Genomic DNA, 18,639 nt, shown 5'->3' on the forward strand with positions numbered 1-18,639 from the left:
TTAGCAGCCAAAATTTTACTGGACCAAATTAGCCCACTCAATATGTTAATAAAACATGCCGGGAGTTCGTCTGGATTATTTCCAGATACAAAATGTTTTGCTTCTCAGTCTAAAAAAGCAGCTTTGATTTTGCTGACTGTGTTAAGGGCTTTGTTTTCATTGAGGCGGCTACTCAGGATGCTCAGAAAATGCTCAGGAAAATGAAAAAAATTCTCTGAGGGTCTCACACTGTCTAATAAGATTATTTTTACGATAAACAAGTCCCATGGCATTGTGCAGCATGGGATTGGGTGTTGACCGTATTGTTTGGTAATGGCAGAGCTAAGAGTTTTCACCCTAGCTAAATAAAAAAATCTCTGTAACCATCGCTTCGGCTCGACTACCTGTGCAGCAGTGCTGTCACACCTACAGTATTTCACACCTTGATACAGACTGACCAACTGTGCCAAAGGCACCCAAGAATGGAGATATGCACAACCAAGCAATTTTGAGAAAAATTCTTGAAACTGAAGTTAGAAACAGCTGACAGAAACCTCTATTTGTTTCAGTCAATTCCAAAATACCAAACTGCTGAAAATGCAGTATGTATTATAGCTTTCTGAATTGTTTATATATATTTAAATATATTTGTTTATTATATATTTATTCAGAAAATTATGAAGACATTAAAATAATTCATAGTGAATATATATAAGCATTTAGATATAATATTGTTTAGATAATAATATTATTATTATTAATAATAATAATAATAATAATAATAATAATAATAATAATAATAATAATACTTAGGTTCACAAAAAAGTAAATAATAAATAAATAAATAAATAAATAATGCAAATAAATAAATAAATAAATAACCCAGAGTATCCATAATGCAATTAGAAGTGAAAATGTAAAGTGCAAGTGGGCCACAAATATTCTTGAGAGCTTTTTACATCTACATTTCTGCATTCAGAGATGCATACATTACAGAATTTTAGCATAACATTGACATTTGCGGAAGCTGTATTTCTAAAGGTCCCCTGACTTAAGGTTTAAAATGGATTTTCCCCCCATTAAACCTAAATTAATGGTAACTGTAAATTGCCGGACAAAAAAAGAATTTCAGAGCTGCTTTTATGTAAAATTCTCCCATCTACTTTGCTCATAGATACCATCTAACACAAAGATTCACTTTTTGTCAAGGTAACTTATGAGTAGAAAATTAAGAATGTTCTGTGATGTTTTTATGAATATTCAATGACTAAATGCACCAATAGAGACACAAAACTAAATGCTACAGTGCTGTATGCAATTCCATAGTTAATACATTTTCAATAATCAAAACACATCCACACATACAAGACATTAAAGCTTAAAGTTGTTCTCTTAAAACGTGCCAGATAATAAGTGCAGCAAACACAGTGATCTGTTCCTCCATACCCCACTGCACTCTGGACCAGGTTGAGGCCCCACATTTTAGTACCTCAGGCTATTTTCTATTCAAGCACAGTTGGCTTTGCAATTTGTGTCCAACCAAAGCAAGCATGATCCAGACGCTGTCATTTCCCTCTTTCTATTAAAAACGCTGGAGCAGAAACCGGCGCAGGCTGTCTATGGAGAGATTCTTATTTGAGAATGGTCATGGCTAATGCACATTATAATTGGTCTGAACATAGGACAATAAATCTTGATACCTTCGCAAACAAACACACAGAGTCCTGACTCATCTTTTCAGGGGAAAAACGACAGTGTGGGCAAGTAAAGTGAACTGAATTATGAAAGGGTATCAAAAACTGATTGAAAGAGTCAAATGAATGCAAAAGGACCCTTATGGTGGTTTAAATGAAAGAATGGAAGATTGAAATAGAAGGACAGAAAATAAACATGGAAATGTAAGAGCTGACAAGAGCAAAGATCTGATGTGATTCTAATGTTCAAGAGGCCTCAAAATGAAAGGCTCGATCTGTTACGCCATTTCTAATCAAAATAACCTAGTACTTATATCCCACTATAGCCACTCGCCAATACATATTCACCCATACATGCACAAATATACGCACAAGCATCCACAAGGACAAAAGATCACAGAAAAACATCAAAGTCTCATGCAGGGAAAAGCACAAACACACACATGCTTGCAGTGTATCGGTCATGCACGTCACACATAAAGATATTTGGCTGCTTGCTTACCTCTGCAGATGGGCACTGGGAAGTCCCATACGGCAGCATTGCCTGCGTTGGTCACACAGGTGAGCTGAGGATGGCCGTCCAGCACGTAGCCGGTTACACAGCTGTAGCGGATCTTGTCGCCTACATTGAAGCGCGTCCCATACAGGATGCCTTTAGGCGGGACACCAGGGTTCCCACAAGAACTGCTCTGCAATTCTAAAAATGAAAATATCACTTTTAGCACTTTTAGCATATGTTATTTATATACTACCATCCAAACATTTTAAAGGAAGTCTATTATACCCACCAAAGCTGCAGTAATTTTTTTTTTTTTAAATACAGTAAAAATGGTAATATGTTAATAGTAAAATTGTATGTATATATATATATATATATATATATATATATATATATATATATATATAAAGAAAAATATATATTTGAAATAGAAATCTTAAAAAAAAAAATAGAAATCCATTATAATAACTTTGACTGTCACTTTTGATTAATTTAATGCATCTTTGCTAAATAAATGTATTAATTATTTCAAATTAATTATTTAATTATTTAATAATTAATTAATTATTACTGACCCCAAACATTTGAACAGACGTGCAAACATTTTATTTTTTTATTTTATTTTATTTTATTTTATTTTATTTTATTTTATTTTATTTTATTTTATTTTATTTTATTTTATCATAGATGTATTTTGGCAGTCCATTTCTCAGTGTTGAATCAGTTCAGTTATCCACCATACAGTCAAGAATGTAAACAAGTTGTTCCTTGTAATTCATAGTAAACATAATTACTCTTGGCACTATTACCATGCCACACTGACAAGCCAAGGGCTACAGGAGCAAAATCACAACATTTTATCTGAATTACTTGTTGTTTAGTCGCCAATTCATGCTTTATGTTCTGGTTGGATCCAAACCAAGGGCATAGCGGTAGCACTCAGAAATTAATGTGGCCCAGGGACTAGTTTGGGAAATAAAGAGAGAGGTACACTGATTATGCTGTTACACACGGCTTGGCGTCAGACATCTTGCTAGTGGGAGGCCATGAATTCACTGCTGACTTTAAGAAGGTTTAGACAGACAACTCTAAGAGATGTCTAGAGGCTTCTAGAGGTTGTTTATAGACTTTAAACTAGACTTCTTATTGTGTCTTTATTTCTGAAGACCCAAAAAGCATTGCAAAAGATAACCAGAGTGTACTGACCACAGCGTAAAATATATAATGGCATTTTTTCCTGCAGATTTTATGAATGACTATTGATTAGGCCAAGAAAAGTAACAAACAGAGGATCTATCAAGCAAGATTAATTACTTCATTATGTCAAACAATACAGCAAGAACATTAATCACATAAAGGAAAACAAAACGACTTATGAAAAAGGCTCTGACGCAAATACCACATAAAAATACAAAAGCATAAATAAACATATGCCCAAGAACTATGTTAAGATACCATCCTTTAGTCACAACAGCCACTTTCTAATCCTGTTTACTAGAACAAATACTTTAATAATCTTTTACAAAAGACTGTTCCATTGTACAATATGTTACGCTGTAATATGCCACTTAGCTGTTTTCCCAGAGGCTTTGGTTTTGTTTAGTACTTTTGTAATTATTTATTAAGTAATCACAAATGCTCAGCAGATTATGGATTTCTAGCTAAAAGTCTTGCTCGTAATGATCTCTGGAGTTTCGAACATGTAAAATATAATCCACAGTGCAGCTAGGTTTTCTTAATGACCGACATAAATAACATAAAGCACCAATACATCTTTAAATGAACACATTAGACCTCTAGTTTTCTCTAATAACAAGCAACATTATGATTTTGACGCACTGGACTCCTGGAAAAAGGCATGCAGCAAAACAAAGTCATATCCATGTCCTTACTTATTCACTTGGCAACTCCCCTTATTTAATATCCCTAATTACCTCTATCTCAGAGCAAGTGAAACGGGTTGAATTAAATGACGGGCATCAACCGAACATGCCTCTCCCTTGTCAAAACAGTAGCCCCGATCTCAGTATGTTATGGCTGAATAATTTAAAGATCTTAAGGGTGATTGCAATGCTTTTGCAGTGATTGTTGGAGTGTAAATTGCACAATAAGAAGCAAGAAATAAGAGAACCTCTTTCTGCATGTTAATTGTGTCAATTATAACCTGCTGACGCCTGATTTGCATTTAGGAAATGAAAGTGTCGGGAACAAGCATCCAACCGCCAACACCATGCTGGATGTGAAAAAGCGTCACATTGGAAGGATTAAATAAAAAAGGATAAATGTGATAATCTTGTGTCAGCAGAACAGGCATTCAAAGCCCTTGAGGGCTGTCAATTTTGCCATTTAGAGTGGTGATGGATCACTCGCGTTTGTCATTGAGGCCGACGGGAATATCAATGAAACGAAAATGAGAGATCTGGTACATCAGTGGAAAAGACAACAAAAACCAGCTAACTGTCCATGCAATGCTTTGTCATTTTAAGTGAGTGTCTCTGTACTGGTCATCAGACATGAGAAGCCTGTACGGAATATTTAAAAAAAAGCATTCCAGTGTATCCTCATTTCCAAATATGCATGCCATATTGGGATCACGTCATCAGTCTTGAAAAAAAAAAAAAAAAAAAAAAGTTCTAATACAGTCTTACGAGGTTAAATTTATTAAATTAGTTAGTGCATTAGAAATCATGAACTTACAATGAAAAATATTTTTAAGCATTTATTCATCTTGGTTCATGTTAATTTCAGCATATACCGTATATTTAAAAAGAACATAAATGTACTATTTATAAACAGATTAATACATTCAATGCAAATCGTATGATAAAAATACTATTTTTGTTAGTGTATAATAATTTATACTATTACTTATAATAATAAATTCCACACAAATTGTATAATAACCATGTATAATACACTATTGTTCTTAATACACACTAATAATAATAATAATTTTTATTTTTAATATTATTTATTATAAGAATTATTATTGTTATTATTATCTATATAGTAACTGAGCTTTAGAAAACATGCCTATAATACAAATGCTGCCTGCTGGAGAGATGAAACAAACAGCAATGACAGAGAAAAATGGCAGGAACACATACTGGCCACAGCCACCACACAACAAAATACCTCTGTCCAGGACACAACCGCACCATCCCCACTGGCACAAACGTATCACAGTTACTACTTTTTTTGTCCATCCATAATCACATTTTAAAAAATGCATTTTTATTAAAACAGAAGTGCAAACTGTCTCCCCTGCTTCATATTTGCATAAAGCCAAAGCCATCTGACTGAATTCCAGTATGATTAGGCAAAGGTGACACAGACACGCCCCAGGGAGAGTCTGGCCTTCTCCAGGGGTCTGAGATCTCCTCTCAGGAGCAGTGTGAGCTACAGAGTGACAAGGTGGATAACATCTAAGCTCTTCACTGGCCCATCACGATCCTCTCTTCAGCCCACTTAAAGAGTTTCTGTAAAAGATCGCCACTGCCCTTCAAACCGCAGCCATCACCGTTGGATTCAGTGTCAGGTTCACTTAGAAATCGCCTCTAAGGAAGCAAGACAGAGCCGTCTGGTTTTCCTGTGGAGCTCTCCGACTGATTCAGATAAAACCAGGTCACATATTCAAATGAATGTATCATTCAACCAATCAGTACAAATCCATATTCATAGAAAGAACAGCAAGTTCTCCCATTCTGAATGGCTAAGAAGCACTCAAAGGGGCTATAATGAGAAAGTGCCAGGAACAGTATTCTTTCATCTTTTCTAGTGATCTAACAAAGACACCGCAGCGCCAGTATCAGTTCCTCCTCTTCTGTTTTATTAAGAAACTTCCCGAAGATGCAAAGCATAGAAAATGTTAGCAATGACATATTTTGGGGCATCTCTAACAGCAAGTGCGTAGTCGTGTAAAATTAAACAGGGCTTGAAAATTTCAAGAAATCCTGCCCAAGCTATACATTGCAAGGATTTATTATTTGTGGCAGCTGTATTCATGCGCACAGACCCTCTAGCATTTATTTTTTTCTTGCAAGTTTGCTTGAACTGCTTAAACACTTTGAGGATTCAACATAGAAAATCTTAGCGACTTTGAAAGCAGAAGTTCTACAGATAACAGATTTTTTTAAATTTTTCATTAATAGTTGGTACAATTCACAGAATTAAAACCCTGAAATGTAGAAGACGGTGAATCACACACTTGGCTTGAAAACAAATTGAGGCTATGCCAGTATCAGTTGGTTTGAAGATTCACTTCACTACACATATCTAAGCTTCAAGACTCAACGTTAGGTTGGGGAATGGGTTTTAAACTGTAGAACTGGCTGGCTTTCTTATCAGCAGACCTCCGTTTGGGCTGGCCATTCATCACCGTCCCGCTGCCTTAGAAATGTAGCGCTGGGGCTGGACCTTGAAGCTTGGACTCTAGGGTGACAGGGCATTTCCTGCCCTTAATGTTCCATCTTTTGTACCAGTTAATATGTGGTCTATCGACTGCATTTTTAAAAAAAGCGTGATGTTCTTTTGGATGTTTTTTTCTTTTTCTTTTTGAGTCCCAAAGGGAAAGCAAAAATTTCCAGTATCTACAGTAGGTGGGTGGACAGCAAAGCGCTAGCAGAAAGTGGTTAATTCTCTTTCAGCACAATGTTTCTAAATAAACTGGCCATAGTTGATATAAAGTAGTATTGGCATTTTAAGATGATTAAATATAGGCTGCAACTACTAGTTCACTTTCTTCTAAAGTTTTGTTGTTGTTGTTCTCGTTTAGTTAAAGGGCAAGTGTCATTTTCAATACCGTCAATAAAAGGAACTGCAAAATAATAACCGTTTGAAAGAGGTTTTATGAACACACCCCTCCAAGCTGCTATTGGTCAGAAATACTGATGCCCCATCCCAAACACATGTCATTGGTTAAACCACCGTTGTTATGTCTGGTTGGGATTCTCAAAACAGAACAATGTTTTGTTAGTGCCGGAGAGCTTATAGTTGTGAGGCTGTCTCTGCATATTAAGCTAGGATAGTGGCTATTTTAAAGGAATATTTCAGGTACAATATAAGTCGCTACCACTTACTGACAAAAGTGAAAGCTAGTGTTCCATAAATGTTAAACTACTCACTGTTTCACTGGTAGTTTCAACAAGGCATTTGTGGTTTTACATTGGATGGACAAAATAATAATGAGACATTTTACAGTATCTTCTTTCAGTTTCACAAAAGAAACTCGTACGAGAAGTTTGAAATTACATATTTTAAGGTTGAGTAAATGATGACCATTTTCATTTTTGGGTGAAACTTTCAACATTATTTTAATATGAAAAAGAAAGAAGTCATTTTCTGTGTGAAATTACATCTACTACTTTTACAGCTTCATTGGCATGACAGGGTAAAGCCTAAAAAGTCCATAGAAAAGATGGAAACAATTGTACAGATCGAATGACACAAAATCAACAGAATTACTGTGCTTTTATACAATTATAAGCTTTTTAAAACCTCAAAATTTTGCAATTACTTCTACAGTATGCCACACTGCAGTCTCAATTTTTGCTGCTACTGCTTCTTTTTTGTATTTTTCAAAGAAAAATGGGTACAAAAATTATACAAGCAAAACAACAAATTCATGGAAGTATACATGATAACAAGACAAGATAACTGTTCTTAGATATCCCAGTTATAATAAATCATGTCATGTAGATGCCATTTTCATCTACATCTTATTTTTTTATATATATAAAAAAAGCAAAGCTGATATCACAGACTTTTATAATTTTTTTTATAATTACCCAAGTGTCCTCTAAAGAACTACTCATGCATGCTAAAATTGAGACGGCAATTTTCACAAACAGCTGTCTTCTCCCATCAGCACATGGAGGTTCAGCAGAGACCCTGACGATATCCCCCAGCCCTTTGTGCGACAAGGTCCAAGAAGACTCAACTTCAACACGACGATGCCATGTGAGAAAAACAAACATCTCATCCCTCCGGAGGAAGAGTCTGTCATCCGGCAGCTTAAGACGAGCAGAAAACAACTTGAAGTTTTCCATAGGCATATGACCTAAGAGGCCCCACCGCTGCCCAACACATTAGCATCCCAATTTGATTTCAATATAGCCCAAGACTAGTGCCAAAGGGGCGACTTTATTTCAATGTGTTGCGACCTCACCTCAACGCTCTCTTGCTTATAAATTATTCTCCTTTCAGGGCAGAGAAGCAAGGTGCCGATCCACTAACAATCCCTCAGGAATAATAAGATCTTAAACCCATTTCCCTCTGCTAGCAAGCAGCAATGAGTGTGTTGGCCTCGACGTTCAATTCTGGAAGAGATTTAATGGAGATATTCTCTTTTCATTATCACAATTATGACTGCATGGCTAGAAGGGATGGATTTCTTTGTCTCCAGCTGGACGTGGACTCTCAGTCCTGCATGGCATTCACACAGCTGCTTGGCTGAGATGGGCTGCGTTTTCCTTTCTGATACTATTTTCTCCATATTTGTCCTAAGATAAAAAATTATAGCCGTAGCTCTATACTAAGCAAACAAAGGTGAAAGAGAAAAACGAATGTGAAAAAAAGGTCTACGGGGCATACTTTCAATCACACTTTATTATTAAGATGGATGATACAGCAAACTGGGGGAAAAAAATAAATGAAGGGGTCACTTAAAGCCGGACCAAAACCATAAAGGCCTTAGTAAAGTAATGGTATTTTGGATGAAGATGGCTCATATCATCACCTACATCCTAATGTTTTGAAAAAAGGCCAATTCACATACACGCTCAGACGCCTGGCCTGACAATTGATCATCTCTGTGGTCTTTGGGACTTGTAACGGTTTCAAAATGACCTCATTTAGAGCAAATGTACCTCTCTGAACGATCTAACTTCAATGTTTCTGGCTTGATAAGCGAAGCCATAGACAATGCAGCATGTCAGAGGTTATGAATGGGAGGGGATAATGGACAGAAATGAAAGCTCATTGCGGTTGATTGTTGGTGTATGTCAAAACACATTTGAGTCTACAGAAGACCTTGGTTGGATTGTAGAGAACATGCGTCATGCAGCACGCCACTCTCATCTATTTCAATCCATCATGGCTAAACCAAAGCTTTACAAACTTTGATCATCTGCCTTGTGAGATCACAGAAACCAAAGCTAAGATTGCTCTTGTAAATGAACCCGAACAAAAGATGAAAGGGGGGACTGTAGACAATGAATATGTTCATTATTCACCCCCAACCCCACCTCCCTTCCCTGCCTTCCCTGCAAAACACAGTTAGTTGTATAGCAATACGCTCAGCGACTGCTTTCATAAACTTTGATGGAAATCTGACCTTGCTACTTTAATGTCATCCGAGGAACCAAAAGATCAGCCGCGGCTCGATTGTGTATTGATCGCGGGCCTGCTCTGGTATGGAAGGGCTGTGCTCGCAGGTGCGGGCTAAAGGAGACAGACTGAAAATTAATGGGTCCCACCATCAGTGGCCCGTCTTCAGCACAGTGCCATTTCCTTTGATTCTCATCAAAAAGGACTCCACCTGCCTTTTGATCAGGCTTCGGCAAGGATGCCCTTGCTTACCTCCTCTTACTTATTGAGGGATGCTTTTTGCGCTCTGTGTAGGTGTAATTAACTCAGGTTATTAATTATTGCTGCTGGTCTGAGAGCATTGGAACAGCAAACATTTTTCTATTTCCTAATTATGAGGATGGAGTATCATTTATGATTCAATGAAATCATCATCCACAGATTGCATTTGACCCATGCTGAAATGGAAATTGATATGCTGATCATTTTAACGCCATAAATGCTAATCTAGATTCACTGTTTGCATTGTGAAAATGTGGTCTTTTGGTCTTTATTAGCCCTGAGCAAATGTGGGTTGAACTGACCACGATTTATCAAATTACTACAACCTTTTAAATGTGAAAGCAATAGCTAATGGTGTTTTCAAATATGAAAATGACCATAATTCAACATTACCATCCCAAAAGAATCATAAAGACAGCTACCATGCCGAGGTGGGCGAAAACAGAGACAGCAGGTCTTTGAAATGCAAAAATAGGAGTTTTAAATAAAATTTCTGTTAAAAGCTTGACATTTGAAGTGTTTTTTTTTTTTTTTTTTTTCTGTCAGACAAATTCGGATGAAGACAGATCAGACCATATTAGACCATTTCAGATGCGCAAGAAACCCCATTTATCTACTTCAGGCCCTTTTTGACCTCTTTAGACCAGGAAACCACAGAACCCACAAACAAAAATCTCTTGGTTGTTCGGTGTTGCTAGTATGTTGCAAGGTGGCATAAACATATCAGTAAAAAAGTGTTCATGGAAATGTCGTCATTACTAAAAGTAGGTTTGGTGTTCTTGCTGTGAATGTCTGGGAGTGCATTAGTTCAAACATTCATTATACGTTCCAAAAGCATTGTTCATGATGTTCTGTGCATTTTATGAAATATTCAGTGCCTATCCCACATCCCAGCACTGAGGTAATATCATGAGGCATGGGCTAATGGACGGGAAGTGAAGAATATCAAGTCAGATCATGGACCCCATGGATGACATTTTTCATCGCAGTGTATGAGCCCTGTAAGAATACCTTGATGTGCACACCAGCATGAATGTTAATGAAATACAACTGTGTTCAAAGGCTCTTGCATGTTAATTTTTCAGTAGCTTTGAAAGAATTTAGGCTATAGGTAAGAAGAACTACGTGAGAAGGTTAGTGAGGTAACCTGACATGGCTCCTCTTGCTAAGCATTTAGCGAGATAATGACTGAAGCTCTGGCCTGAAGCAGTGATCTTTTGACAATTACTGACTCTGTCAAATGGCTGCTGACTATAAACAGCTTTAGTGAAAAAAAGACTCAACATCTAAAAACAAGAAGTCCATTGACAAATCTGTTTGACAAATCCGGATGAGGTTGTTTCATCTCAAAAAGAACCAAGAAAGATATCGGGTGATGCAATTAAACAAAGCCAGTACTTAAGTGTATTAAAGTAATAGTTTAGTAAGTTTAAGTTTATCAGTTTATTTACAAATTTAAGTTAGTAAGTACTAATAGATAATATAAAATACAATATAAAAAGTATTCTACAAAACTAAGGTGTTAGCAGCTAAGCAATATTACACTAGTAAAAGGGTAATATATACTTTTACTAGTGTAATAATAAAATAAAATCAGGTAATAAATAAATAAACAAATAAATAGCTAGGCATAATATAGATACGTGATTAGTGATGAATGCGCAGAGAGTACAAAACAAAACGCCGGTCATGAATTAGAAGTACAAACCGAGGATTTGCAAAGAAAAATGTTAGAGGATTTCGATATAAACCAAGAGGAGACTGGTTTTTTGCTTAATTAAGGAAACTTATTTTCCTTTGCTCCTATAAGCAAACTTGCTTAGAGGCGCACGCGCTGCGTATATGTGCTGCGTCATCTGCAGAACTGCTTCCGCGTATGACGGATACCAGAAGTGAGAGAAAAGTGTTTATTACGTTTGAAATATGGATATTTTTCTTACAAAAACACATGGATTTACTACAGGAGGCCTTTATTCACCCCCCGGAGCCATGCGAGGGATGTTTTATTATTAATGTGTGCGCTTTATTTGACGATTTGTGGACTGTTCAACTGCAACACCCGCTGACTGCAATGATAGAGCTTGGAATAGCCAGGACAATTTTTAATATAACTCTTACTGGATTCGTCTGAAAGAAGAAAGCCATATACACCTAGGATGCCTCGAAGGGGAGTAAAACACAAGATAATTTTAATTTTTGGGTGAACTAACCCTTTAACTAATGCGAGTTAAAAACATTTTAAAGTTTAAAGTGATATAATATTTTGTGATTTAAATTGTACACATTAATTTCATGAGCAAGGGTCAGTTTAGAATTCTTGTAATTCAATGTGAATCATGCAATGTTTTTTTTTACAGAATACACAGCTCACCTTTGCTGCTTGGTAAGTTTTAAAATTAATTAAAAGGTAAATAAAATTACATCACATAATTCCTCAAAATATATCTCACTCTGTCTCAGTTTTTTTCTTGTCTGCCTGTTTAGCCTTCCCAAATGTGGCTAGTTGTGCTAGCCCTCTTACATTTTTCATCCCTCAGTATCTTCCCAGCTATCACTGTCTACTACTTCCTTTCACTATCTCCTGTGTATTACAACGGCAACCTCTGCTTGTTTCTTTGTTGTTTCTTGTTTGAATTCTCAGTCATTCTCAGGAGGTTTTTTTCTCCTTTCACTGACGCTCTCTACAGCTGTGCTCAATTCTCCTGCCTCCTCTCCTTCTAATGTCATTTTGAGCCACCAATGCAGGAGAACCGTCTCAATTATTCTCTGTCTGCCTCTCCTGGCATGCTTGAGTTGAGTCCATCTTACAGCACTCAGAAGGTTCATGCCAAATTGGAAATCTCTGTATGCAATTAGGTTGGCCACTAAAGCATTCCTTAAATCTCCATGTCAAATAAATTTGACATGAATTTATTCCTTGCGAAGCTTTATGGTAAAGGTATAGATAATATGTTAAAATAAAAATAATAATAACAGCAACAAAAAAAAAAAAAAAAAAAGAAATCCCATTTGGGCAAGCTGAGCGGAAGCTTTTTCCGTCCTACAAATGGTATTACATTGCAATTGAAATTAGGCTTTAGAAATGTAGGGCTACATGTAGGGAGTGAAGTCCATTTCCTATACAAAGCATAAAAAAAATAAATAAATAATAATAATAATAAATAATAATAATATATATAATATATATATATATATATATATATATATATATATATATATATATATATATATTATATATGCACAATATTAGTTAAGCTAATTAGTTAAAGTATTAGTTAAGTATAAGTTATACTAAAGAGAAACAGCATTTGATGATGCTTACAAGCTTACATTAAATTACACAAAAGTTACAGTAAAGACTTTTACATTTTTACTGAAGTCTATTTTAAATAAATGCTGGTAAACTTTAAAAAAAAAAAAAATGGAAGAAAACGTTAAGCACAACCATTTTTTTAAACTGTGATAATAATAAGAGATGTTTCTTAAACACCAAATCAAGAAATTAGCAATCTGAATAATTTCTGAAGGACCACATGATACCGAAGACTGGAGTAATATCTGCTGAAAATTCAGTTTTGCCATCATAAGTTACATTTTAATATATTTACATTTTCATAAACAGTAATATTATTTCTGTTTTTACTGTCATTTTAATCAAATAAATGCTGCATTGGTGAACATAAGATAGGAGACTTCTTTCAAAAACAAATCATAGAGACCTCTAACTTTTGATCAGTAAAGTATATCATGCTGTACTGTCTAAATATTACTTACAACATCTAGTCTGATGTGACAATAGGAGACATAGTAGAAAAGGAGATCAGCACCATGGACAGCACCTAAACACTCTTATTACAAGAAACCCCTTGTTTCTTCAGGATGGCAGATAAAATGATTCCCATTCCAAACCCAACAGCTCCAGGGGGGTTAAAGGCAAAGGACTGCAAAGATTAATGGCAGTGTCTACAAGGAAATAAAATGGGGCCAGGCCAAAAATATATACATTTACAAAGAAAGAGAAAAGGAATAGGAATAGGAGAAAAAGGTACTTTATCATCGCCTCTTAGCCTGCGTCCCAGGTGAAGAAGCGTACTGCTATGTGTCAAAGCCTGAAAGATTGTAATCAAACAATTTCTCCAAAGGAACCCCCTTGAGAAGGTTCAAATACCTATTTATTGCCAGGACCACCGATTCTCCACCCACCCCCTCCCCCTTGTGGCAGCGTGGCCTTCTCTTTGATGGTTTACGGCAAATCCCAGTCGCTTTAATCAGAATAACTGAGAACCCATCAATGTCTGTTTGTTCCTGCCATCATAAGAACCTTTTATGTGTTAAAGAGGTTACAGATTCCCTGTGATTATGTCACGGGGTCCAGGGACCTATATGATGTCAGAGGAAAATGGCAGCCAGCATGAGACTAGGTACAAGAGAACAACATAAGGACAGGCCATGCTGTGGTGCTCAGATAGCAGGAGAGAATGGTAAGTCTCCCAACAGCCCCTGCCTGAAACACAGAGATAATACTTGTTCTCCTGTGGAGGACATGGACTAAAAGCATGACTGACTCTCTCATTTTGTTGCATGTATACTACATTCTTCATGTCATAAAACAAGAAGATATATTAAGGAGAAGGCATGGGGAGGCACAGTCGTAAAAAAGGTTTATGCACTGTGGGAAACTGGGGGAGCAGTTGGAGGAAGTTGGAGGCTGGAACTCAAAGACAGTGAAACAATGCAGATTCTCAACATACATGAATGCGCACGTATTGACATTTCAGTTTAAGAGGGTGAGAACAACAAACTCCGGTGCATCTGCTATTTATAAAACACTTGGTAAATATTGACTTAAGTCTTTGGATTATTTAAAAATTATTTTATTTTTCTGCTTGCATTTTATTAATAGTTTTATAATTAGTAGCATATATATATATATATATATATATGCTACTAATATATATATAATATATATATATATATATATATATGCTACTAATATATATATAATATTCACTCTGTTTCTACTATATAATTGCATGTGAACATATACAGTATATTTTAAATGGTTATTACAAATATATAAATATACATTTTTTTTTTTTTTTTTTTTAGTACTTATCTTACATGTGTTGAACATTAATGCAAGGCTCCATTTAAAAAAAAAATCACTTTGTTTCTACTTATTATTCTTTTTTATTTATTACTTATTTATTACTCTTATTTGTGAACCTGGATCAACTGGGGTCAATTTTTCAAAATTGAGATTTATACATCACCTGAAAGCTGAATAAATAAGCTTGTTGATGTATGGTTTGTTAGGACAGGGTAGTATTTGGCTGAGATACAACTATTTGAAAATCACTTTTAAAGTTGTCCAAATTTAATCCTTAGAAATGCATAATACTAATAACAAATAATGTTTTGATATATTTACGGTAGGAAATTCATGAAATATCTCCGTGGAACATGATCTTTATTTAATATCCTAATGCTTTTTGTCATAAAAGAAAAAATTATAGTTTTGACCCATACAGTGTATTTTTGGTTATTGCTACAAATATACCCGTGCTACTTATGACTGGTTGGGGTTCCAGAGTCACATTTATTACTTATTATTATAAATCTATTATAAAATATATAATTAAACTAAATTAAATTATTTTTTAGAACTTACATGTGTTAAACATTATTGCAAAGCTTTGTTTACTCTGTTTCTACTGACATTATTTTTATATAATTTTGTATACATACCTCTTTTAAAAGTTTACTACAAATATACAAATTATTTTTTAGAACTTAACTTCCCTTTTAGTCAGTCACGTTTAACATTATGTCAGCAGTGACTGACGAATTGGGATCTCACCTTCGAGTGTTAACAAACAAGCCAATGGATGTTGATGTGCAAGCTTTGCATTGCACACACCGGCCCACATCACGGGAATATAAGGAGAGCACGTGCAGTCACAAATTCAGCTTTTTGCTTCAGAACCGAGCCTTTCTGCTTGAGCAGTCACCGAAGAGAGTGTAACAGAAAAATGGTTCTATGAATGTTGGTGTTATGTTAAAGGGATACTCCATCTCAAAATGAAAAGTTTGTCATTATTCACTTACCCCCATGTCGTTCCAAACCCGTAAAAGCTTTGTTCGTCTTCGGAACACAATTTAATATATTTTGGATGAAAACAGGGATGCTTGAGACTTTCCCATAGACTGCCAAATAAATAACACTGTCAAGGTCCAGGAAAGTATTAAAAGCATTGTCAGAATAGTCCATCTGCCATCAGTGATTCAACCGTAACGTTATGAAGCGACAAGAATACTTTTTTTACACAAAGAAAACGACTTTATTAAACAATTCCTTTCCTCTGTGTCTCTCCAAATCAGTGTAGCGCCATTTTGACAAATCTGACAAGTACACAAGCAGCTTACGCTCTTCTGTGTCAGCCGCACCACAAGGGTACATTTTTTTGTGTATATTTACGCTTTGGTTTGAATAAAAACAGTGCATCGGCGTAGTGCTGCTGGCACAGAATTGCCAAAATGGCGCTACACTGATTTGGAGAGCGTAGCGCTATTTTGACAAATCTGACTAGTAAGCAAGCAGCTTACACTCTTCTGTGTCAGCCGCGCCACAAGGATACGCTTTTTACGTGTATTTAGGCTCATCGCTGCTTGCTCAGAATTGCCAAAATGGTGCTACGCTGATTTGGAGAGACACAAAGGAGAGGAATTGTTGAATAAAGTCGTTATTTTTTTTTTCTTTGTGTACAAAAAGTATTCTTGATGCTTCATAAAGTTACAGTTGAATCACTGGCTCTGTCTGATGGTCACGATCACTGCATCTCGTGCCTGGGCTTTGAGCACACTGAGGCAGCGCTCGTGGATGATTTATGTTCTCATTGGAGGAACATGACCATTGCGATGTTGTGATCGAGACTCTTCTTCATGTAACGAGGGGGAGACCCCCTTGCTATTCCCCATTCTAGTTCCTCTGTCTCACAGCAGCAGAGGACTACTTCGGCGTATGATCAGAGCCATCTGAGGATTACAGTGAGGGCTTCCCCGCCGAGTGCACCTCCGTGGGCCCCTCACAATTCCACCACATCGCACCCCGTGGTGTAGCGTGATGAGGCTGCTGAACCCCTCTGAGGTGGGGCCTAACGTCTCATCCGGATCCCCGGCAGATGACAAGATGTCGATCACTGCATCGGGGGATGAGCTAGGCTCTAGAGATGAAGACCCGGCTGCGTTTTCTCCATCTGGGAAGGTGGCGTTGCCTGAGTCAGATCCAGAGCTGACTGCTATGCTTTCCCGGGCTGCCGAGAGCATTGGGTTGCAATGGAAACCTCCTCCATCTCCCAAGTGCTCGAGGCTGGATGATTGACCACGGTTCTCTTCTTCCTAGAGGTGTATGAAGGGGTTATTAGGTCTTGGAGGGCACCTTTGGGTGGATGGGCAGGATGTGGCTTCCGCTACGTTCCCCTTTCCAAGTGTTATCCAATATCCGACTGTATGAATCAGCAATGGCGGACACCTCTGCCTAAGCCCTGTCCTATCTTCTGGCCCAGCTGGCGTGGGGAGACTTGCCAGCTTTCGCAGGATATTGGAGGTGGTCAGCAATAGTGGCATTTTCATAGGGATCCCAATTCGTCAGTCACTGCTGATGTAACGTCGAACATGACTGACTGAAAGGGAACGTCACAGTTATGTATGTTAACATTATGTCCTGTCTCCACAGTTGCTGTACCACTGCTGTACGGCAGAGGCACACCGTCCAGGTTCCTCAGCAAAAAACTGAATATACGACTGCACCCGCTCTCCTTATATACCCAGGCTGCGGGGTGGGGTGCACAAAGCAAAGCTTGCATGCCAACATTCATTGGCTTGTTTTGTTAACATTCTCAGGTGATTAGTTTCTCTAGCGAGTTCCCAATTTGTCAGTCACTGCTGACGTAACGTCTCCGTTCCCTCCTTCAGGGAACGAGGGTTACATACATAACAGAGATGTTACATGTGCTGAACATTAATGCAAGGCTCCATTTTTTAATATTCACTCTGTTTTTTTACTTATTATCATTTATTACTTATTATTAATTATAATTTATCTTATTTTACGCACTATATTATTATTATTATTATTATTATTATTATTATATACACTATATCTTATTCCATGCACTATATTCAAGTTTTCTGAATAACGCTAAGTAATAACTAACTAAAATTGTAGTTACAAGTAAAAAATGACAGTTTCTAATTATCTAGTCATATAGATTCTTACAGCATTCAACCAACCCCTGTGTGTGTGTCACCTGATATTATAAATGATACATACTGATTTGTCCTACATTCGCTTGCATTCTAAACTAACGTGCTACTGAAAAAATCGTAACGCCAGAGGACATAAAAGAGGAAAGGAGGGATTTTTGCACTTCTTCTTTTCTTTGATCTAGTTCCTGTGCCTCGTGCACACTCTGGAGCTGCATGTCAAATCTGGTGGGGGAGCAGGCGCGTCAGTCAGCGGCCAGTCAGATGGAACCGGAGGAGATGGTGTAAGCTGTCCCATGAGATACCCATGCTTTGATAACCCCGCAGGAGCAGCGATGTGTGTGCTGTGAATGCGTCTACTCTCTTTCACTGTGTGTATGTTAAATGATCCATACAAATGGTGTGATTGTGAACATGTGCTTTTGTGTTAGTCCTTAAGTGCACCAAGAGGATGTTTAGTTTTTTGTGTGTCTTTCTAACCTAGTTATTGTTTTACTGACAAATTTGCTGGGAAAAAAATAAATAAATCCCAAGAGTGCAGCTGTATTTGTCTAAACCTCCTTCTGAGGATATGCTCAAATGAAATGCATTCTAAGTGAGGAGTTTTTAAACTTT

At 36.8% G+C, this 18,639-nt stretch overlaps 1 protein-coding gene across 5 annotated transcripts in view; it reads right to left on the reverse strand.

The window, feature by feature from the left end:
- csmd3b (CUB and Sushi multiple domains 3b) overlaps positions 1–18,639 on the reverse strand; it is a 370,548-nt gene that overhangs the window by 245,587 nt on the left and 106,322 nt on the right. For all 5 annotated transcript variants that reach the window (XM_042745476.1, XM_042745479.1, XM_042745477.1 and 2 more), the window contains exon 4: positions 2,176–2,370. In XM_042745476.1, the coding sequence (XP_042601410.1) occupies positions 2,176–2,370 (195 nt within the window). The remainder of the gene's footprint in view (positions 1–2,175; positions 2,371–18,639) is intronic.

Source organism: Cyprinus carpio, chromosome B19 (assembly GCF_018340385.1).
Source record: "Cyprinus carpio isolate SPL01 chromosome B19, ASM1834038v1, whole genome shotgun sequence".
Classification (NCBI taxonomy): Eukaryota; Metazoa; Chordata; class Actinopteri; order Cypriniformes; family Cyprinidae; genus Cyprinus; species Cyprinus carpio.